The sequence below is a fragment of the Podarcis pityusensis genome, assembly GCF_964106645.2.
Source record: "Podarcis pityusensis genome assembly, chromosome: 17".
Classification (NCBI taxonomy): Eukaryota; Metazoa; Chordata; class Lepidosauria; order Squamata; family Lacertidae; genus Podarcis; species Podarcis pityusensis.
Genome location: NC_138042.1, coordinates 33,428,077 through 33,451,662, shown reverse-complemented (window position 1 = coordinate 33,451,662; position 23,586 = coordinate 33,428,077). Strand labels below are relative to the sequence as shown.

The 23,586-nt window shown below is 45.2% G+C and overlaps 1 protein-coding gene and 1 long non-coding RNA gene across 2 annotated transcripts in view; one reads left to right on the top strand and one right to left on the bottom strand.

Annotated features, from left to right (window-relative positions):
- LOC308466354 overlaps window positions 1–6,492 on the top strand; it is an 89,164-nt gene extending 82,672 nt beyond the window's left edge. Inside the window, exons 2-3 of the long non-coding RNA XR_013980791.1 lie at window positions 5,824–6,066; window positions 6,397–6,492. This is a non-coding gene — a long non-coding RNA (uncharacterized lncRNA). The remainder of the gene's footprint in view (window positions 1–5,823; window positions 6,067–6,396) is intronic.
- A 782-nt stretch (window positions 6,493–7,274) lies between these two features.
- Window positions 7,275–23,486, bottom strand: LOC308466174 (putative DBH-like monooxygenase protein 2). The gene is made up of 13 exons (XM_080986842.1): window positions 23,151–23,486; window positions 21,569–21,715; window positions 20,481–20,642; window positions 18,875–18,958; window positions 17,944–18,111; window positions 16,873–16,975; window positions 14,918–15,084; window positions 13,807–13,898; window positions 12,857–12,953; window positions 12,685–12,744; window positions 10,742–10,872; window positions 9,471–9,585; window positions 7,275–7,530 (listed from the first exon to the last, which is right to left on the bottom strand). The coding sequence occupies exons 1-13, from the start codon at window positions 23,430–23,432 to the stop codon at window positions 7,288–7,290; spliced, it is 1,851 nt and encodes a 616-aa protein (XP_080842968.1). The 5' UTR covers window positions 23,433–23,486; the 3' UTR covers window positions 7,275–7,287.
- Between the last annotated feature and the right edge of the window lie 100 nt (window positions 23,487–23,586).

Genomic DNA, 23,586 nt, shown 5'->3' with positions numbered 1-23,586 from the left:
AAGTCATTAAACGTTTGTTCTCTGCCTTCCAGATGAAATGGCCTCAGATGAAATTTTACACCCTTTGTGGAATATTTGGAATGAAGGAATTATTCTGCTAAAAATAAAATCATGACGGCTTGTTGACTGCCCTGAAATATCAGAAAAGTGACTAAGGTATTGTGTTACATTTCTATGAGGCATGGGTTTTTTTGTTTGGTTGCCACAGGTGCCATTTAAAGAAACAATAATTGGAGAACTCTGGTCATTTGCATTGGTCATTTGCTCATCTTCAACAAATTAAAACCTCCTCTCTAACCATTTTCAGAGTGAACAAGATTCCCTGTATCTTCCACGAATACAGCTATCATTTCTGTGGGATCCACCATGTCTGAAGACCAGATGAATCACCTCTCTCTACTTGGAATCTTTTACCTCATTGTTTCAGGTACTCTTCATCTCTTGGGCATCATCACAAATAATCTTCATTCTAATATTATATGGAAGGGCTCGTTTCTCATTTGCATTAAATGTTACTAGCCTTGCAGTTCCCCTCTTTCTGTAGTTTACAATTGGTGTGAGGAGCAGAGTAGGGAGTGAAACCCTTGACGAAATTGTTTGGGATGAAATCTGGTACGCTAAGCTCTTTTCTTCTTTATTGACCCGTATTTGAGATAATTTCCTGGAAACAGTCCATAAAGGGTACTCAACACTTATGCGACTAGCACAGATTCAGGATAGAAATATTTGGACATGTTGAAGGGGATGTGGGTGTTATTGACACAAATGCTAGGGTTGCCTCATGTGGCTACTTTTGGGCACAAATTCTTAAGGAAACTGAAATCATTATTGACCCTCAATACCAGTCCTAAACCCCAAATGGTGTCTTCTCTCTATTTTCTCAGGAATTAGTGCTGACCTCTCTATAAAACCTTTGGTGATTTTCCTTTTAGTTGCAACTACACAGGTTGTAACACAGGGATGGAAGGATGTTTATGTCATTAATGTAAATTGATGGTACAGTGGAACCTTGGTTTTCAAACGTAATCCGTTCCGGAAGACAGTTCGACTTCTGAAACACCCGAAAAACGAAAACTGAAAGCAGAAGCCTCAGTACAATAAAGGTAAAGGTAAAGGGACCCCTGACCATTAGGTCCAGTTGTGGCCGACTCTGGGGTTGCGGCACTCATCTCGCTTTACTGGCCGAGGGAGCCGGTGTACAGCTTCCGAGTCATGTGGCCAGCATGACTAAACCGCTTCTGGTGAACCAGAGCAGCTCACGCAAATGCCGTTTGCCTTCCCGCCAGAGCGGTACCTATTTATCTACTTGCACTTTGACGTGCTTTCGAACTGCTAGGTTGGCAGGAGCAGGGACCGAGCAACGGGAGCTCACCCCGTCACAGGGATCTGAACTGCCAACCTTCTGATCGGCAAGCCCTAGGCTCTGTGGTTTAACATACAGTGCCACCCGCATCCTCAATACAATAGGGAAACTCAAAAAGGAAGCAGCGAGGCACGTTTGGCTTTGGAAAATATTTTGAAAACCGAAGTAGTTACTTCCAGGTTTTCAGTGTTCGAAAGCCAAAACGTGTGTCAGTGGAGACGTTTGACAACCGAGGTTCCACTGTATAAGAAAACTTTGTTCTTAGCTGTCTCAGTAAAATTCAGCCATCATCTTGAGGTTTTGAAGGAGAATGCTAAACCAATGGACTTGGCTGCCACTTGGAGGACTTTTGTAACTAACATGAACAAACAACTTATGAAGCTACTTATTCCAGTGAAGGATGACTTTGTTTGGCAGTACCCATGACATATGCCTTTGTTTGACTGATTGGTCTGAGTTATGCTTCTTTCACCACTTAATTGATTGAATTCAATTAAAGCCTTTGCACTAACCATTTCCAGAGCAAACAAGATCCCATTTCTCTCTTGCTGATGCAGATACCACCTTTATGGTCCACAATAGAAAGTGTCCTTTCATACTGCATCACGGTGTGGTACGCTGCTTTGACATCAGCTGATAGGAAGTGCCTACAGAGGGTGGTGAATACAACACAAGATATTATGGGCTGTCCCATGAATCCGCTGGATGAAATAGCGGAAGAACGTTGCCTCAGGAGAGTGAGGAAAATTCTCAGGGATGATTCACACCCTGGCCGGCACTTTCTTGATCTCCTGCCCTCGGGCAGAAGATCTAGAAGCAGGATTCGTCACACCAACAGGGTAGAGAACAGCTTCTATCCCTGGGCTGTTAGGCTGCTGAATGAAAAGATAACAACAGGGCAACTGACTTTCGGGTTTGGTGGGTGTGCGTCAGTAAACGAGGGGAATTAAGACTAATTGAGCTGAGTGGGGGGTGCTCATGTAACCTCATTGTATACAAGTTGTACAAATGACAATAAAGTATTTCAATTTCAATATGGGATCCACCAGGTCTGAAAACCAGATGGATCGCATCACTCTATTTATAACCTTTTACTTCATTGTTTCAGGTGCTCTTTGTATTCTGGTTTTTATCACCAATGGGCTTATTGTTGTTGTGAATGTTACCGACTGGATGAAAGGCAGAAGTCTGATGCCCAGTGATGAAATTCTGGCCAGCCTGGGGCTGTCCAACCTTTGCTTCTGCACCTCACTAATTCTGGACTATTTCATTTCACTCATCTGGAAGGAGTTCTTTAGAAAGTTTTACATGGTGCAAAAAATCACATTCACCCTCGATATTGCCGCAAGCTTTTTGAGCTTCTGGTTCACTGCCTGGCTGAGTGTTTTCTACTGCATGAAGATTGTCAACATCAAGCAGTCATTTTTGCTGAGGGTGAAACTACAATTTTCTAGCCTTGTGCGTTGGTTCCTCCTTGGTTCTGTGCTGGCTTCCTGTGGAGCAACATGCCTAGTCACCTGGACTTTTAAAACAGTGTCCCAAGCATCCGACAATCTGAACAACCAGACTTTCCTCAGCCTTCCCTCTGACTTTAACTTTACAAACGACTACAAAAAGCAAAAATTGATACTCGTGCATATGACTATGCCTTACAAACTCCTCCCCATTATCCTGGGCTGTTCTGTTCCCCTAGTGATAGTGATTGCCTCTTCTGTGCCAATTCTCAATACTCTTTTCAGGCATGCCAAAAACCTGGAACAAAATGCAACCATTTTCCACAACCCTCGCCTGGAGGTTCATCTCAATGCAGCCAAGTCAGTGCTGTCACTTCTTATAAGCTATACTGCCTTGTTTGTTTGCGAGATAATAATCAGAACGGAAATCTTTCCCAACTGGACTTATCAGTATTTTCTGTGTCTGATCTTTCAACTTGCTACCTTGGTGGCACAAGGTTTCATTCTGGTTGCAAGTAATCCAAAACTGAAGCAATCAGCTGTACAAATTATTTCCTGTGTGCAGCAGTAACCTTAGAAAATCCAAACGCAGTTGCTGAGCTTTTGGGGGGCAATAATCCCCAAAGCTGTTGAGCCTTTTTTGGTTGATCGGAAGTGGTGGATGAGCAGGCTTTTGAAATTGCCATCTAGGAGGCAACAAGGAGGCTGTGTAGCGGGGAACAGATGAGATCCCAGACATTTATTATTATATTTACTATTACCCCACCCTGCAGACATTAGCGGAATTTTCTGGTTTATATGGCAACCCAGTGCTGATAGAAAGGCTTGTTTAGGTTTGTAGAAAAATCTGGCTATGGATGACATTGCTTGGGCATTAGGTATAGCATCATCAACACCCTTATTACTTGTGTAAGTTTGCAACCATTAAAAAAAACTTTATTCTTTAGGTAGGAGGAATAAGGAATAATGGATAAACATATGTCTGTCTGTCATGGAAACTGTAAAGCTGGGATGAAAACAGACTCACATCACAGGAAAACAAGCCACTGTTGCTTCACTTTAACTATGCCTGTCTTTATTTATAAAGAGACTTCAATTTCACTAATTACAAACTTGAATGGAAGGGATATATTGGGATGTAATGCTCTTGCTAAAAATTCACATGGCCAACTAGAATTGTTCCAAGATTCAAATCTCAAAGACCTGGTACAGGGTCTCACTTTGAGACAGTGGCGTAGCGTGGGTTGTCAGCACCCGGGGCAAGGCAAGTAATTTGCGCCCCCTAACCTGTGGATTTTAGTAGGGGCAGAGAGCTGCGAGTGCGAGCGCACGCCCCCCAGATGTTGCGCCCGGTGCGGCCGGCCCCCCCTGCACCCCCCACGCTACGCCACTGCTTTGAGAGTGATATGGTAAAGCAAACCCATATCTGACTGGTTTTGCAAATAAAAAATGTGTTACACACACACACCATTGAAAAATAAAAAGTGCATAATACGAGTGCATGGAGTAAGATAAGACTCAAACAACAACAACAAGAAAAGAAATAGTACCCATGTAGAAAACAAAACAGAAAAACAACAATAAATTGTTTTGCAAATATAAAATGTGTTGTCTGCTCATGACTTTGGACAAATCACTGCTGGCTGCATTGCACATGTGAAAATGACTGAATCGTAATATGGCACAGGTTTTGGCATGAGATGAACGATCACAGGTTTCCTCCACCATCGTTTGCTTGAGTTTCAAAGATGCTATTCTGAGTGTGAAAATGGTTATAGGTTTGGAAAATGAATCCCAAGCAGCAAACAGCTTAGCTGTAGTTCCGGAACAAGGTGGTCCCTCAACTAGGCTGACCTAAAGTTATTCTAGGGCTTTTTATATATTACCAAGAAGACTTTCAATCTGCCCCAACAGAATACTGGTAGGTGTTGAAATGCATGGAGGGCACCAGATTGGAGAAGCCTGGCCATAAACCAGTAAGTCATTTCAATGCTCTGTGAAACTAACAGTTGGAAATTTAAAGGCGACAGAAACATTGGCATGACAGAAATGTCAAGATGAAAAATTGGTTTATTTGCATCATTTCCATCATTACAAAAGAGATTTAATCAGATTAATATTTTGATACTATGTTCCTCTACCATTTAAAAATAACTAATGAGAGTTTATTAATCAGAAATTGTTTACTCAGTATAATACAAAAGTCAATTTTGGTTTACTGGATAATTAGGAATATCTACAAAGTAGACAGTGATTAGAACATATTGATTGTGTAGGCACTGGCCAGAATAGTAATTGACATGAATTTTAAGAAATGCTTAAACAGCAAAGATCCATGGAGTAGGAAACAATTTTTTTCAAACACAAAATACCAGGGCAAATGCTTTCAATCAGGTATTTTAGCTATTATTGTCTCATTTAACCTTAGAATGTGATTGGGTTTTTTTAATTAAGCAAATAAATCAGAAATGAAAATGATTCCAATGGCAATTTAAAAATAAATAGATTGCTGCAAAATAATAATTATAATTTTTAAAATCAAAACCCCATATGCTTTCTATTCCAAATCACCCAAACAATCTGTGTTCAGTTTTCAAAGTCTTTCATTTCAATGCGAATTGAAAGTGTGTATTTAGATCAGGGTTTCCCACACTTGGGTCTCCAGATGTCTTTTTGGACTACAATTCCCATCATCCCTGATCGCTGATCCTGCTAGCTAGGGATAATGGGAACTGTAGTCAAAAAACAGCTGGAGACCAAAAGTGTGGAAAGCCCTGATTTAGATGCATAACTTGCACAAATCAGGATTTCATGTACCTATCTCAATGACGCTTCTTCAACCTCTGGTAAATTACTGCTGGATCCCAAAGACCAGCCTGGAATGCTTACAGTGTTTCTGAAGGTGCTCAGACTTTGACTCTACTGCATCTGAAGTGGGAGAGGGTTCTATAATTGGGGGTTTGCCACCATGAAGAGGGCCAGGGAGTGTGAGATATGGAGCGTGAGCTACTTTGTTTCCTCATCTGATCCAGAAGAAAGAAATTCCAGTGTTCCATCTATCATTCCCTGCCTGCCAGCATGAGATATTTACTGTAGTGTTTTTTCTGCCTCCTTCTGACCCAATTCAACAGGCAGAGAAATCTTCAAATCGCATGCTTCCTTGGAGCCAACGACCATAATTTCCAGTGACTGAGAAGTTGGGAAAGCCTCTCTTATATCTAGCAAACCTGTTTTGTTGGTGGTTAAAAGGTAAAGGGACCCCTGACCATTAGGTCCAGTCGTGGACGACTCTGGGGTTGCGGCACTCGTCTTGCTTTATTGGCCGAGTCATGTGGCCAGCATGACTAAGCCGCTTCTGGCAAACCAGAGCAGCGCATGGAAACGCAGTTTACATTCCCACCGGAGTGGTACCTATTTATCTACTTGCACTTTGATGTGCTTTCGAACTCCTAGGTGGGCAGGAGCAGGGACTGAGCAACGGGAGCTCACCCAGTTGCGGGGATTCGAATCGCTGACCTTCTGATCAGCAAGTCCTAGGCTCTGTGGTTTAACCCACAGCGCCACCCGCGTAGTTACCAGAGCTATTTTTCCAGAAAAGAAGGTGCTGGAACTCACCACGAACACCTCCCTCATTCTCTTAGAATGGCAATGGCGCCCATCTGAGAGGTGCCAGAACTGAGCTCTGGTGAGCTCTGGCTGAAAAAAAGCCCTGGTAGTTACCATCATTCCCTTCTCAAAGCTAAAGGTTTTATTTTTTGCTTTGCTGAGGGTTAGGATCACCCATTATAATTATTCTTATTAGGAAGGTTTATTAAAAATAAGTCCTTTTTTGTTTGTTTGCAAAAGCTATCATCTTGCTATGGGAAACAATATAGAGATAACCTCTCCAGCCATACCACCAGTGTATTCTCCTTTGCTTGAGCACAAGGGGAGGAGATGCTCTAAAATTCGGGGGGGCGGGGAGGGCTACAGGAAATTCAGGACCCTCCTTCTCCCTTCCTTGCCCCATGGTTTATCTGGGGAATTGGAGCTGCTGTATCTCTACATACCCTTCAACGTTTCTCCAGTGAAAATAGGGACATCCTAAGGAAAAGTGGATCAAGTCAGAAACGGGACGGCTTCTGTAAATCCAGGACTGTCCCGGGAAAATAGGGAGACTTGGAGGGTCTTCCTTTACAGAGGGGGAGGTATGCTTTGTTCCTGTTAGCAGGTTAGTGTGCATTCAAAGTGATTTAAAAACAACCACCACCAGCACCCACAATTGGCCATCTTGAAATTCAAGGTGACCTGTTTGGGTTTCTCTCCAGCCCTGAGTGACTTGCTCCAGCTTTGCACTTCATTCACACAGTATCAGAGGATTGTCCGGAGACAGGTGCCCACTGAGATTTAAGAAAAGAACTAGAGTAAGAGCAGTTTGAGAAGCTTTAGCACGTGAACGACCGCCAGTAACTACTCATTGGCAACGGACGTTCAGAGTCTGCTCTGAGAAGGGGCGAGAAGCCAAGTGAACGCCAGAGGGATGAAGAGCAGGCCAGCAAAAGGAAAGTTGCCCGTTGGGCTGAGAGCCTTGGAGGTCACCGTGGGAGGAGTCGCCTGGTGCTTGGCTTTCCTTTCTAGCGGAGGTGCAGGCGGGGATCTGGAAATGTCCTTGCAGGGCTCTGGTTCAAGGTCAACAATGTCTCGGACAAAGCCAGTCTCATTTCTCACCACCTCCTGGAGGTCAAGAAAGAAAAAAAAACTTTAAGGATCTACACCTCTTTTTTTGCTGTAGTTGTGAGGTTGGTACTACTTCTCTCTTGGAGATAAGACATAGTTTGAAATGGAAAATGATGAGGGACAGTCTCTCTCGGGAGGTGATGGAATCTCCTTGCTTGGAAGTTTTTAAGCAGAGGTTGACTTGCGGTTGCAAAGCACAGCACTTGTTCTCCTCTCTATTTAAATCTCCCTTTGTGTAGAGATTTTCAAAAGGGATACATGACAAATCTGAAGAATCATGAATTGTGCAGGATGTTTATATTAGCCAGATTTAATATGATAGTGAGAGGAAGATATTTAGCTCTCCCAGAATCAGAGCATCTCTGCAAATGTAGTAAACAAGAACCTAATACTTTGGAGCATATTTTCTTTTCCTGTGATTTTGGCATTTATGCCAGAAGACAATTATTAGAGGCCTTACAACTCAATAGGCTGATTTCTACGCTACCAGTAATGATCAAATTACTTTAATAGTGGCTGAATTTCTGAGTGCTGTCCATGTAGAAAGACTGGGCCATTATAAAGAGATTTAGTGGTTGTATTGTATTATTTATGCAAATTGATTTTCTTTGGAGTTAAAGATCTGCCTGGGACAAACCTTGTTATGTTGATCTTGTATTTTGCACAATTTGTATACGGTGTCTGTTTGATAATGTGTGGTTTGCTATGCCTAATAAAGGATATTTGGGGGGGGGGGGGAGCAGAGGTTGGCCATGGATGCTTTAGCTGAAATTCCAGCTCTACAATTCTATGATTCTATGATAGGTTGAAAAACGAGCTGCTAAAGGGACAAACTCCAGGGACCATTTCACAGTTCTGTTCTTCCACCCACCACAAATCTACTTTCAGGTAAGGCTGTGCAATTGTAGCAACAACTGAACAACACTGAGGTTCTTGGACCCCCACCCACCCACCCACCCACCCTAAAAATCAGCTTGGGAGGGTTGGGGGACCCTATGGAGCAGATTTGGGGAGGATGGGTGGGTGAGAGAGGAAAAGCAAGTCCCACTTTGTGAGTGCAACTCCACTCATGCACTGCTGGACACCCCCCAAAGATTTTGATTTGTGCTCTTGTGTGAGGGTAGGGGAGCTTTAAGCCTTTAAAAGGTAAAGGGACCCCTGACCGTTAGGTCCAGTCGTGGATGACTCTGGAGTTGTAGCACTCATCTCGCTTTATTGGCTGAGGGAGCCGGCGTACAGCTTCTGGGTCATGTGGCCAGCATGACTAAGCCACTTCTGGCAAACCAGAGCAGCACACGGAAACGCCGTTTACCTTCCCGCCGGAGTGGTACCTATTGATCTACTTGCACTTTGACATGCTTTCAAACTGCTAGGTTGGCAGGAGCAGGGACTGAGCAACAGGAGCTCACCCCGTCACGGGGATTCAAACCACCGACCTTCTGATCGGCAAGCCCTAGGCTCTGTGATTCTAAATATTACATGGGGCCTGTGTCTGGAGTTTGCCTTGGAAAAACTTCCCATTTGCTTTATCAGGAGCTTTCCCCCCTGTGGAAATTGCAGTTGTGAGGGGACCACTGGTTAAACCACCTCTATTTCCCCCAGCGTAGGGTCCTGATCTGGATCAAACCCTCTTGCATTAGTCATTTGTTTAATCCCGCCTCACCCCACACTTAAAGACACAGCTCCTTCACCAACATAATGTGTCATTTGTTCTTTATGGGTCGGTGTCCAACTCGGGACTTGAATGAACCAAGAGCAGGACCTGATCCTAGGAGCAGAAGGGTGTAAGACAAGGAGTCAGCCTATGCTGCCACCATCAAGTCCTGGCCCAAGGAGGGAACTGCAAGGAAACCAGAGAAACTTTGGATCCCCTTTCTGATTTTTCCAGCTGATGTTAACACCAAATACAAAAAAAATGCCCCCAAAACCTTGCTTACATCAATTGTTTTGATGACCACAATCTGATTGGCCTCCTTGCAAGCCTTCTCTGCTTTCTTGATGGTCTCTTGGTCCCATTCCACCAAGTTTATAGCCATCATTCCTTCCATTGCACTGGAGGGGAGAAATTGAGGAGGAAGACAGGAAAAGAAGATTAATGCTTCACAGGGGCTGTGCCATAGGAAGTTGGCAGCATGGAAAGAGAGGCTGACCTTGGAAGAATGAAGACGTATGGGCCTTCCGAAGGAGGATGAATGTGGTTTGAGCTTTAAACACACATTCTCTACCCAGGAAGGCAACCAATGGGTGGCTCAAACTTCTTCCATCACACTTCAGAACAGGGATGAGTGGCTAACCTTTTTTTTGGCTTGACAATGACCCAAATTACCTCAGGCAACCCTCCAGGGGGCTCATGCTTGTATTGAGTGTGGATAATCTACACAGCCGCCTTCCCAAGGCAGTTACACCCAGGGGCACACAGGCACCCCGAACTCTGTGGATCAGCTGATGAGGGAGATTACCACCCGTTCCCCACACCATCACATGATAGATCTGATGAATGAGGGTGGGCCCAATTCAAAGTGCTGGTTATGACCTATAAAGCCTTAAACGTCTCAGAACCGCAATACCTCAAGGACCGCCTCTCTCCATATGAACCTACCCAAACCCTGAGATCATCTTCTGATGCCTTCCTTTGTGTGCCTCCCCTTTGAGAGGTCAGGAGGGTGGCAACACGAGAACGGGCCTTCTCTGTGGTGGCTCCCCGCCTGTGGAATGCTCTCCCCAGGGAAGTTCGCCTGGCGCCTTCATTATACACCTTTAGGTACCAGGCAAAAATGTTCTTTTTTAACCAGGTTGACCTGATTGACATCCCATACCTTTTCAAAATGTGGCTATTTTGGGGTGTGTGTGTATTATTGGGTTATTGTTCTTATTTTGATTTTATATACTGTGATCTTTTCTGTGAACCGCCCTGAGTATAGGGCGGTATATAAATTCAATAAATAAAACAAGTATAAATCCCTATCAGGGTGGTGGGGGCTGAGCCCTATTTTTTTACTTTTTGGACACTGCTGCCAAAATGGATTGGATTGCATGCGTCCCCCCGAAAAATCCACTTAAGGAGGCCTGTTTAGCCCCCACAAAAAACCGTGGATTGGCAACCGCTGCCTTAGAATGGTCTGCCTGCCTCTGTCCTGCGACACAATTGCGGATCGGATGCTGCCTGTGTCCTGCCGTGGCATTCAGGCACCTTCTCAGAAACACTCACTCTGCTGCCTCTTGGCCCAACTCATGGGCCACCTGTTGAATGTCTGGGTATCCCATGCAGCTGGAGATGTTGTTTCGAGGATAGTAGAAGAGGAAGGCCAGGCACATTTCGTTCAGAGTACTTGGTCCGCCCTGAGGGAAAACAAAGGCCAAATTCATTTAAGATGCAAGAGTTTTGAAAAACCAGAAGCTTTTCTATTAGGAATTTTAGGTGCAGATACAGTGGTACCTCGGGTTAAGTACTTAATTCGTTCCGGAGGTCTGTTCTTAACCTGAAACTGTTCTTAACCTGAAGCACCACTTTATCTAATGGGGCCTCCTGCTGCTGGCGCGCCGCCGGAGCACAATTTCTGTTCTCATCCTGAAGCAAAGTTCTTAACCTGAAGCACTATTTCTGGGTTAGCAGAGTCTGTAACCTGAAGCATATGTAACCTGAAGCATATGTAACCCGAGGTACCACTGTATAACAAAGGAGCAGGAAAGACTATTTACGCACGTGACGACAGCAGCGCGGATACTTTTGGCCCAGAGACAGAAAGAAGACAAAGTGCCGGCCAGAGATAAAGATGATGGATTTACGCCGAAATGGCAAAAACGACCAGGAAGATCAGAAATCAAGAAGATAGAAATTTTGCTAAGGGGGAATGGGAAAAATTTATATGTTACCTCGGAGAACATTGTAAACAACTAAAAACTTTGGCAGGACTGTAACAACACTTGTAATGTAACAAGAACTATGGGGAAATAGGGAATTTTAAGAAAATGGAGAATCGTATAAGACGCAGTTGAAAAAGGAATGTCAATGGAATCCACGGAGGGGCAGAGGGAAGTCCAATGATTCAGGGAATTCTTTGTGTATGATTATAATTATGATTATGATTTGAAGATAAATGTAAACTGCAAAAACCAATTAAAATATTGTAAAAAGAGAGAGAGAGGGTTTTTGTTAAGTTGTGAGTGAACATATCAGACAACACAGCAATTCTTCAAACAGCTCTTGTTTATTCACAGGCCAGAACAGAACTGGACTGAAGGGTTCAGCCAGCCTGCTTATATAGAGCTCCAGTACAACGTACTGTAACAATTTTCTAAAACTATCCAATCACTGAACGTCACTTTCGATCCCTTATTTGCATAACTATCTACAGTATCCCCCTGCTGGCCCAGGGTGAGAACTTCAGTACATAACAGTTTTGGCCGCAGCACAACAGCAGCTCTTGCTGGCTCCAGGTCTCAGCACAGACAGAGTCAAGACAGTGCTGTGCAGGAAGAATAGCAGAGACAGGCACTACAGTCCTGTGCTTTTGTAGAGTAGGAACTGGGTCAATTCCCTGGCAGGTGGGAATCAGTAAGGGATTTGTGGGATTTGTTCACAAATCCACATCTCACCCTTGTTCTGCGCATTCTGCCCCATATCTCACCCCACAACTCCCCTGATACTGGCCTGTGCTTTCCCCTCCTTCCACCACACCCGGAAACCTTTGGTGGCCCTGCAAGCTGTTACTAAAATATTTGGATATTCTGGGGACAGCAAGATTGGATTTAGCAAAAGTTGCCCTCTCCTGAAACCACCTTCCCCCTAATGCTTAGGTCATGGGTAGGCAAACTAAGGCCTGGGGGCCGGATCTGGCCCAATCGCCTTCTAAATCCGGCCCGCGGACGGTCTGGGAATCAGTGTGTTTTGACATGAGTAGAATGTGTCCTTTTATTTAAAATGCATCTCTGGGTTATTTGTGGGGCCTGCCTGGTGTTTTTACATGAGTAGAATGTGTCCTTTTATTTAAAATGCATCTCTGGGTTACTTGTGGGGCATAGGAATTCGTTCATTCTCCCCTCCAAAAAATATAGTCTGGCCCCCCACAAGGTCTGAGGGACAGTGGACCGGCTGCCTGCTGAAAAAGTTTGCTGACCCCTGGCTTAGGTGGTTTTCAGTCAAGGACTTACGAAGGTCAACCCTGTCCGATCTTTGGTTTGATAGTGACATTCCACCAGGAACTCATCTCCCTGTAAAACACAAGAGGACGCGGGGTCAAACCTATAGCAGCAAAGGGTCGCTGCTGAAAGTGGCTTCTTACCACCAAAGTGTGGTCCAAAGGGAAACACTGAGATGACGTACTGATTTGAAAATGACCTCCTCCTTCATGCCTCTGGTCTCCTGGAGATTGAAATCGTACTTGTTGTCTTCACAAATGACAGTCAGCTGCTCTCCATTCCTGGGAGTGGGGTGGGGGTGTGGAGACAAAGAAACAGGAGAGACAAACAAACCTGAGATGCCGCTGAGAGAAAACTGTAACTGGGATGCAACCAGGATCTGATCTAATGCCTTCCTGACAAACATTTCTAAGAGCTAATATTACTAAGTGAAATGACATCTGTTGGTTGTGTTTCAGTCTTCAGTATGAACAGTGAACTGAGTTTTCTCTCTGTGTTCCTGTCCCCCACCTGTTACACACTGAGCCTCTTGGGCTTGCCAGTCAGAAGGTCAGCAGTTCGAATCCCTGCAATGGGGTGAGCTCCTGTTGCTCTATCCCAGCTCCTGCCAACCCAGCAGTTTGAAAGCATGCCAGTGCAAGTAGATAAATAGGTACCGCTCCGGCGGGAAGGTAAACGCCGTTTCCGTGCGCTCTGGTTTCTGTCATGGTGTCCTGTTGCGCCAGAAATGGTTTAGTCATGCTGGCCACATGACCCAGAAAGCTGTCTGTGGACAAATGCCTTTGACTGGACTTAACTGTCCAGGGGTCCTTTACCTTTACACACCATGAGTACACAGGCCTTCACTTGTTGCAGAATAATGGGGGTGCTTTCATTTGAAAACTGGGAGTGATCCATGCTATACCTCTTTTCCCCGCAATGTCTAGGCCTCTAGGGCAATAGTGTCTCACACCGAATGTAAACGAACTGTGAAAAAGGCTATGAACGGAAAGTGGAGACACTATATGTACCTTTCCTTGCTTATTTGTTTGTTTTGTATCACAAACAAATGTTTTAAATAAAAACAAATTAATAGAAGTTAAAAAACCACACCAAAAAACTAGTGTGGCCCACATAGACACTGGCTTTTCTTACCGGTACTGGACTCCTCTCACTCCCAACCCAGCCAAGTGGGTATGCAGCAAGTAACCAAAGACATGCATATCAGGCACTGGAACGCCATTCATCTGCAATCCAAAAACAGGAGGAAAAGGCCCATGAATGGCATCTGGCCCAGGGGCGGAGGAAGAGGGGGTCCGTGGGTATGGGCCACCTTTGGTGTCACCACTGAAGGGGGTGATAAAATGCCGGGCAGCACTCACCGCGGGGCCTGCAGTGCACCTGAGACACGCATCTCTCCTGGGAGAGATGGGTGGCTTGGGCGCGCGCAGGCTCCCCACTGCCCAAATGGTCTGCCCTCTACCTCCCCCCCAGCTGTAGGGCGGCTGTGTGGGAGGAGGCAGGCAGACCCCGGAGGCCCTGCAATGCGCCCCGTCCCTATGGGCAGCTCGCCCCACCCCCAGGCTCCAGAACAGCTTCCTCCGCCGCTGATCTGGCCACTATGCTTTGAATGCTTTCCCCGGCAAACATCTCAGGAAATCATCAGACATCTATGGAATGTTCTGGCAGCCAAATTTCAGCACCAAAACAGCCACGCTGGCAATTTGCTGCTTATTAGCTACAGCAGTGGTTTTCAACCAGTGTGCCGTGGCACCATGGGATGCCATGAATGCCCCTCTTTCCTCCCCTCCCTCCTCTGAAACGTAAAAGATGCAGGAGCCTGGAGCCTGGAGAACAACACTGGCAAGCCCACACAAAAAGCTCAAGAATTTGTCCTAGCTTCAATTTCTCTCCACAGTGAGGAACAAGCACTTCTCGCCTGCAGTTGCCACTGCAAGACATTTTTACAGCTGGAGGCTGAGCCCTGTCTCCATCCCTACTGCTAGGGCAGCCCCGTTCCCTGCGGTTCCCCTGCTCAGCCCGTTAGCCCCCATGGCTGCTTTCTGCTGGGGAAATGTGCATGTGTTTCCCATGGAACGGGGAGTCTGACCTTAACCCTGAGCTGCTCTTTGTAGAGCTTTTATATAGAATGCAATAAGAGCATGTCTTTGAAATAGTAGCCTGAATATGAAGTATCAACGCTCAGTGCTAGCATTCGTTACTGAACTGGGGAGGGGGAAGGGCTGTGGAATACTCCGGAACTTACATCATCAAACTGACTGGTATTGCAGACACCGTAGGACATGAAGGACTCGGCTCCAGGGGGCAGGAAATGGATTGGAAATGTGAAGAATCCTGTCTGTAGAACCCCCATGTCATAAGGACGCAGCTCCGTAGTATAATAGAGTCGTATCCCCGAGTTGTCAATCAAGCCTTAGAAAAGAAAACCTGCAGCTGAGCAACTGGTTCTGTATAAGTTTCAGTGCAACTGAAAATAGGGTTTGTTCACTCTTCACTTTGTTCCATGCCTAGAAAATCATGAGTCCAAACTGTTTTCTGCTTTCTAGGCTTTGGGTCTGAGCCGTTTTCCCGTTGCCCTGCTGCTTTCCCCCAGAAATCCTGCTCTGTGGAGAACTCAATTGCTGTTTGCTCTGATTTAGCGCTAAACCACTGGTTTTCCCAGGGGAAAGCGGTGGGGCAAACAGAAGAGTGGATAAGCCTGTGGTGAGAGGCCACTTTACCACGTGAGTGAAAATTTTGGGGGCTTCCGATAATCAAGATAGTATACATCTACTTGTACATTCAAAAGGGATGCGGGTGGCGCTGTGGGTTAAACCACAGAGCCTAGGACTTGCTGATCAGAAGGTCGGCGGTTCGAATCCCCACGACGGGGTGAGCTCCCTGCTTGGTCCCTGCTCCTGCCCACCTAGCAGTTCGAAAGCACATCAAAGTGCAAGTAGATAAATAGGTACCGCTCCAGCGGGAAGGTAAACGGCGTTCTGATTCACCAGAAGCGGCTTAGTCATGCTGGCCACATGACCCGGAAGCTGTATGCCAGCTCCCTTGGCCAATAAAGCGAGATTAGCGCCGCAACCCCAGAGTCAGCCACGACTGGACATAATGGTCAGGGGTCCATTTACCTTTTCCTTACTTGTACATTCAACAACAAACAGACAAACAGGACATCAACTTAATGTCCTACTTGCAAACTTCCAGAGGCATCTGACTGGTAAACATTGCTGGCGTAGATGGACCCTCAAGTCTTACCAGTGTGACACATGGGGCCTACCTCACCACTATCCTGCAAAGTTCCTCATAGTGATAAATATTTACTAAAGGACGTGAAGAAATATGAATATTTATAGAAGCACCATTCAGATAACTCCAGAAGCGTTTTCCAAGTACAGTTGTATCTTGGAAGTTGAGCGGAATCCGTTCGACTTTCAAAACGGTCAAAAACCAAACTGCAGCTTCTGATTGGCTGCAAGAAGCTCCTACAGCCAATCAGAAGCCACAGAAGCCCTGTCGGACGTTCAGGGTCCAAAAGAACGTTCTCAAACCGGAATAATCACTTCGAGGTTTGCGGCATTCGGGAGCCAAAATGTCTGAGTTCCAGGGCGTTTGGGATCCAAGGTACGACTGTATCAGTGCTTCCGCTGGCCACAGTCCCCAACACCAACATCTCCCATTGTCCATGTCTCCTGGTGCTCAATAGCAGCTGCCCTAACATTTCTCCACAGACACTTCTAATCCAGTAAGACCAAAAAACAACAACAACAACAAAAAAGGCCTCCAAATGCAGAAGCTGGCCTTCCTGTGTCCATCACTCTTTGTATGTCTAGGACTGCCATACTCCACCCACTGGCTCTCCTTTCCTCTGCAAAGGAAACACCAGCAGGAATTAAGGAACCCTGAGACATGTAGTTCTTGAGAGAGGCACATATCTGTCAAACTACAACTCCTGGAGCTTTCGGTACAAGTTTTCCCACCCCTGAGATCCTCAGATAAGTTTCATAAACATCCTCAACCATCACCTACAATTTAGCCTCAATTTCCCCCCTCCTGGAAATAGGTTGGAAGCCTATGCTGTAGTCCCTTAGTCCCGCCCCCCCCCCCCAGTAAAGCATGCCCAATTTCTCTCCCCATGCTCTGGCCGTGTTCCCTGCCCCTCATCAACACATCACCTTCCTCTTACGCAATCAATATGTGTGCTTTACTCACCTGGAATTCCATTAAAATTGCTGTAGTGGACTTCTAACCGGATCCACTGGGGATCAATTGGCGTACCTAAGGAGATTCCAGTTTCATCTGGGAACATGTAGCTCTAGTTGGTTGGTGGGGGAGAAGAAAAACAGCTATTAAAAAATGATCAGTTGACTGTTGCGTCCCCTGTTCCCTTGGCTTCTGAGCTTGATGTTGCACAGAAGTCAGTAATATTACAAATTCAGTGAGGCAGCAGTCCTAAACCCATTTACCTGTGAGTAAGTCCATACCCTCCAACATTTCTCCAAAGAAAATAGGGGTGTCCTATTTACTACTACTACTACTACTAATAATAATAATAATAATAGTACCTCATGCATCTGACTGGGTTGTCCCAGCCACTTTGGATGGCTTCCAATATATATAAAAACATAATAAAACATTAAACATCAATTAAACCTTATGGGGGAAAACCTTCCCTATACAGGACTGCCTTCATATGTCTTCTAAAGGTTACTTATCTCCTTGGCTTGGGGGGGGGGGTCACATAACTCCCTAAGGAAAAGTGGGACATTCTGGAATCAGATCAGAAATCGGGAAAGCTTCTATAAATCCAGGAATGTCCCTGGAAAATAGGGACACTTGGAGGGTCTGTAAGACTCATTTAACTCAATGGGATTTACTGTTGGGTAGACACATAAGGCCGTAAAACCTCTGGCAGGGATCAATAGCGATCACATCTTCTAGACCAAATATTTAAAATAGTCGTATGGCACCAGTGAATGGTAGCTTGTTAAGGGAGCTGAAAGTTTTTAGGAAGGCCCTTTATTCAGAAAGCTACAAACCCCAGCCCAGTATCTAGATTGGACCAGACACCTTTGCTGAGCTTCCCATTCACTTCAGTGGCACACGCTCAGGAAAATTTAGCCCCGGGGAATTGAACCCGGAAACAATGAAACCCTGGAACCGATTTAAAAAAACACCACAGCACCAAAACTCTCTCAGAGATCAGTTTTGAACTTCACTGCAGTAGTTTGACCACAGGTGAAAAAGCAGTTCTCATGGCCTGGGAAGTTCCCACATACTCACCCCTCCTCCTACAGCCCAGCCCACGACTATCTGGGAGCAGAGGGCAAAATCAGGATCAGCTCCGTAGCAGTCGCTGACCCCAGTCGGCAGCACACTGGCATTGCCACACGCATAAACCAGGATGTGGTGCACCATGGTTTCGTTCCGAGGTGTGATCATGGCCTCAAACTGTAGACAGAGGAAAGAAAGAAGGAAAAACAGTGACTACTTCATTAACCGGGATGGCTTCTGTAAATCCAGGGTAAAAGGTAAAGGTGACTGTGGGGTTGCGGCGCTCATCTCGCTTTCAGGCCAAAGGAGCCAGCATTTGCCCACAGACAGCTTTCCGGGTCATGTGGCCAGCATGACTAAACCCCTTCTGGCGCAACGGAACACTGTGACGGAAACCAGAGCGCACAGAAAAACCATTTACCTTCCTGCTGCAATGGTACCTGTTTATCTACTTGTACTGGTGTGCTTTTAAACTGCTAGGTTGGCAGGAGCTGGGGCAGAGCAACAGGAGCTCACTCCACAGCAGGGATTTGAACCGCCGGCCTTCTGATCGGCAAGCCCAAGAGGCTTAGTGGTTTAGACCACAGCGCCACCTTTTACCTTTTTAATCCAGGACTGTCCCTGGAAAACAGGGGCACTTGTGGGCAGAGGGTGGGAGTCTGTGATCCCAGTGCTGAAGAAGAAGAAATGTTAATAAAATATGAATTACTTATGTGCATTGGAGTTATCAAACAACAGCAAAAGTTTATCGAGTGGTCCCTGGGGGAATTTTCAAGCGAATTTAAATTCCTCCCCCTTCATTGGATGGAGTGCATCGTTTGTCAGTGTTGATGTGACACCCCCTCCACCATCACCTGAAACCATCATTTTCTCCTCCTAAAAAACGGCTTACAGTGAGGTCTTCAGCTGAAACCTTTCTATGCTTCTTTCTCACAGTTACCTTGTAGATGTGATGTTTTTCCTTGACTATTGGCAACGGTATGAAAGTGCAGGCATAGGTGGTGTCATCCTCTGGGATAGGGAACTGCAAAACAAAGTCAAAACAACGCTGAGCGTTGTAGGGTTGCCAGCTTCTGGAATTTTCTATTACAATAAAAAAGCGAAGGCTGGCCCTAACATGAGGTAAGATAACTCAATTTGCCTTGGGCAGCAGATTGGAGGTTGTGACTGAAGGGATGGCAGGTTGTGGACCGCTTGGTGTCAACCTTTTTGAAGAAAAGCGAACCCGGTTCCCCAGATTACGAGTCTACCGCTCTTAACCACTACACCACACTGGCTCTCAAAAAGGAAGCTCAGGTTTGAAGAGTGCTTGTATGTTGCTGACATCCTACTATGGTATCCTGCTATTAAGAGTTTGATCATGAGAATACTTGATTTCCTTTGAGCAAATGACTACAGTGGTACCTCGGGTTAAGAACTTAATTTGTTCTGGAGGTCCGTTCTTAACCTGAAACTGTTCTTAACCTGAAGTACCACTTTAGCTAATGGGGCCTCCCGCTGCCACCGCGCCACCACGTGATTTCTGTTCTCATCCTGAAGCAAAGTTCTTAACCCAAGGTACTATTTCTGGGTTAGCGGAGTCTGTAACCTGAAGCGCCTGTAACCTGAAGCATGTGTAACCTGAGGTACCACTGTATTCTTGAATCCACTGCGCTAGCAGGATGCAACAATGCTCATCTTCTGGGTCAGTGGTAGATCAGTCTCCCCACCCACCAGAATACATTGGGTTGTATTCAATCGTTGTAATACTCAGATGAGATAGGGCTGCCATACGTCTGGGAAATGTCTGGGAAAATCTGCTGGATGGATATTGTTCTCCTTTTCTCTCTCTTTCTATCTCTCTGTTCTGGTGTTCTGTTTTCTGAATTCTTAGTGTTAAGGTTTAGCAGCACATCCTCTGAAACTGTTCCACTATAAAATCAGGAGGTTTTCTAACTCACACATTTAGGTTAAAAATGTTGCCTTGCCAGAAATGCTTTGGGGAAATTGCTGCTACAGAAAAAACTTACTCATCAGTTTGAATTTTTAAAAAAGTTTTGCAAATAGGTTTAATGTTGTTGGACAACATTTAGTGCTAAGACGGCTCTAGGGGAAGATGAGTGCCTAACTCTCTTAAAGTCGAGCAACTGAATTTCCCTTGATTTAAGCAAAAAGGAACAGCGCGAGAAAAGAAAGAAAAAAATGTTGCAGAGGGTGATTTGAACAGTGAAGGAAGGAGCTTTGTACAATCAGCCACTCTTCTGAAATGGTTAAAATGAGTTTAATAGCATGGAAGAAACCAATGTCAATATATTTATTTGCAATACAATATTATTATTTGTCTAAGTGATTTGCAAATTTGTATTTTTACTTCAAGCTGCAATAATACGTATGCTGAAAAGCAAACAGTGAAAAATATACGCCCGTGTCAATAACACGATCACTAGTTTGAATAAATGAATGAAATCTGTCTTAATGGGAAACACTGAGACTTTTTGGTGCTGAATGGAAATATCCAACAAGATCCATCCACTTTGCTGTAAGGCAGCTAGGGAGGTACTACTCACATCGTTGAGCTTCAGGTCATACACCTTGTAGACACTGGGTGAGTGCAATTCATCTTCAGTTGACAGCAGCATCAAGAAAAGAGATTTGTGGATTATTCTCCCTTTGAAGAAGTCAATTGTGTCATCCGTACCATAGCCAGCAATCAGTCGTAGTGTGTCACCCTGTGCAGGGAAAAGTTAAAAAGATAAATCTCCCCTCCGTTATCATATTGTTGCAGGTAAGCTGGCAACTAAAAGAATAGATGTGGAACCTTACAAAAGGACAATCTGAGTGGACTCTCCTTGCCCTGACCACGGCAAAAAGACTGATACTGATGAATTGGAAAAATTAAAAATGCGGCTCCCTTCTACAATTGGATTGAAGACTTATCCAAACTCGCAACATATGAACAACTTGCATATAAACGCAAACTTGCCATGGACAAATTCAATGGCATTTGGAATCCATTCTTACAAATGCTGTAATAGGTTAAGATCTGGGGAAGTACAATAACAACTTTGTAAAATATACAGTTTTGGGGTTTCCCCCCATTATTTTCCCTTTTCCACGGGTGCTGTTTCTCTCTTTTTCACTCTTTTATTTACATCTCACCATGTTTAGTGCACATTTAATTATGCACTTTTTGCATTTTCAATAAAGATGTTAAAAAAAGAAGAGAAAGAAAGTAAAATCCTCCCATTTGCTATATTTTTGGTGGGATTCGTCTAAGCAGCAGCACCAGTGGAAGCGCTGCAAAAAGACTTCTGCTTGCACAATAGGGCTTGCCTCTTCTCTCCTCCCTCTCCATCCCCCAGAACAGCCTGGGGGGCAGAGAGGGGAAGATGTGGGATCATTCCATATTTTTCCCCCCGAGTCACACCCAACCACGAACCTCATGTTACAAACCTTTTCCTCTAAGTACCGTTGCATTAATATTTTAGTTGTGTGGTTTTTTTAAGTGCCACTGATTTTATTGGGAGTGCGAAGCACCCACTTCAGCCTCTTGCATTTTAGCAAACGAGACTTTTAAAAGTGCTAGGACACGATCCGCTCTAAAGCCCGCTGGACTTGGATGTGAACTGTAGCTGGATATGGCTGCTTTGGTTACCGTGATGTCCAGGTCATGCTCATCGCAGGTACGGAAATATCGCCTGAATGCCATGGTTGTGGTTGTCTCATCCTGGGTCAAGGACAGCAGCTCATAGTCTTGGCTTTCATCCTCCAAGACAGTTTCTTCATCTACACCATGCCAGTCCTGAGTGAAACAGGGAGAACAAACTTTTGGAAACACAGGAAGTCAAAAGAGCCAGTGTGGTCTGGTGGATTTCAACTGGGGACACCTGCATTCAAATTCCTCATTAGCAACACATTTTTGGGGGGATAGCCTTTGACCACTAATGTGCATGTCCATGCTAATTCCAAATCCATCTCATCTTTTCTTCTGGGGCACAATTTGTTGCCATCCCTAGCTGAGAGGCATACTGTATCTTCTTTAAAAGTATTTCTAAACTACGGAATACTTTAAGAAATTCTGAGCAGTGTACAAAATATGCAGGAAAACAACGATAAAAACAGAGCTAAAAACAGGAATCCAGGAAAGCCTGTCTGAAGCCAGTAATTAATGCTTTGTGTATGGCAGAGTAAGGAGCATTCTAAAGGGCAGCAGCAATAGTGAAAAATGGCCGTTTTCAGATCACTACTTTATGACAATGTATAGGGTGCTGGGCCATAAGTAAAATATGGAGGCTATGGAAGTAAGAAAAATGCCTACCAAACTCATCTGAAACACAGTACAGACAACCTTCCCTGTTCTGAGAGCTAGTCAATCTCTATATCCATGCTCTGGAACATCTATGTATGTATATCATTTTACTGCAATACAAACAAGCACTGCAGATAGGACATATGTATTACCCAAACACAAGGCTGTTGAATGGAGGCAGCTCAGACATTCAGGGCCAGTTTTCAAGCACAGGTGCTGACCTTTAAAGCCCCAAACGGCCTCAGCCCTGAAGGAGCGTCTCCACCCCAATCATTCAGCCCGGACACTGAGGTCCAGCTCTGAGGGCCATCTAGTAGTTCTCTCACTGCGAGAAGTGAAGCTACAGGGAACAAGGCAGAGGGCCTTCTCGGCAGTCATACCTGCCCTGTGAAATGTCCTTTCAGCTGTTGTCAAAGAGTTAAAACACCTATATGATTTTTCGTAGACATCTGAAGGCAGCCCTGTTTTGGGAAGCTTATAATGTTTGCTGCTGCTGCTGCTGTTTTTTCTGGGTTGTTTTTGTTTTGTTGGGTTTTTTTTGGAAGCTGCCCAGAGTGGTTGAGGCAACCCAGTCAGATGGGCAGGGCTTAATTATCTCCATCTCCATCCTCATCATAGCATGCTCAGACAGCACAGGTTGCACACTCCATTTTCTAGTGCTATACCATCCCTTTACCTTCAGCTGGGCAGCCAAGTGTGGCCCCATCTGCAAGCTGAACTGATGTTCAATGGGTCTGTTATGTTAAGGAACCTACACAATGATACCTCTCTGGAAGCACAAGTTCTCTTGGTCCTGTGAAATCATCACCTCTAGATCCATTTGTAACTTCCGTCACAACGAAAGCAGCCTCCCACTCCCTGCCCTGGTATGTGCAGATACAAACTCCTTGCAAAGAGGAAACGACAGCTCATATTATTTTCATCTTACTGAGAAATAGGCGTTGCCATCGGGAAGGACCCCGCCAATCACAAAGTCTGCCCCGGTCATCTCTCCGTGAACAGTGAAGCCAAAAGCCACCCATCCCGTTGTCTTGGCTTCCAGCTCAAAAGTCATCAAGCTGCTACTGTCTTCATGGTCCCACCGCAGGTAGATCTGGTGTGTGGGGTCGAGGAACGCCGAGAAACGCAATGGAGGAACCGGGGAATGGCTGGAGCAGAGGCACAAGGTGGACAAGAGGAACAGCAGACTTTTCATACATGGGTGGCTCATCCTCTTGGGAGCAGAGAGCACCCTTTCTTCTCTCACTCTCTCAGTGAGATCTCCCTCAAGCTAGCTAGCACCTTATACTGTGGAGACCCGGTTTATATGAAAAGCTGGGACTTGCTGGGACCAGTGCCAGAGAGGAAGGGCAATGGTTTTTATT

Coding starts and splice junctions, on each gene's coding strand:
- LOC308466174 (XM_080986842.1), bottom strand. CDS start 23,432: ATGAGCCACCCATGTATGAAAAGTCTGCTGTTCCTCTTGTCCACCTTG. Junction 12,745..12,856: donor AGGAGGTCATTTTCAAATCA/GTACGTCATCTC, acceptor TGTGTTTTACAG/GGAGATGAGTTCCTGGTGGA. Junction 7,531..9,470: donor TGGTCATCAAAACAATTGAT/GTAAGCAAGGTT, acceptor CTTGACCTCCAG/GAGGTGGTGAGAAATGAGAC.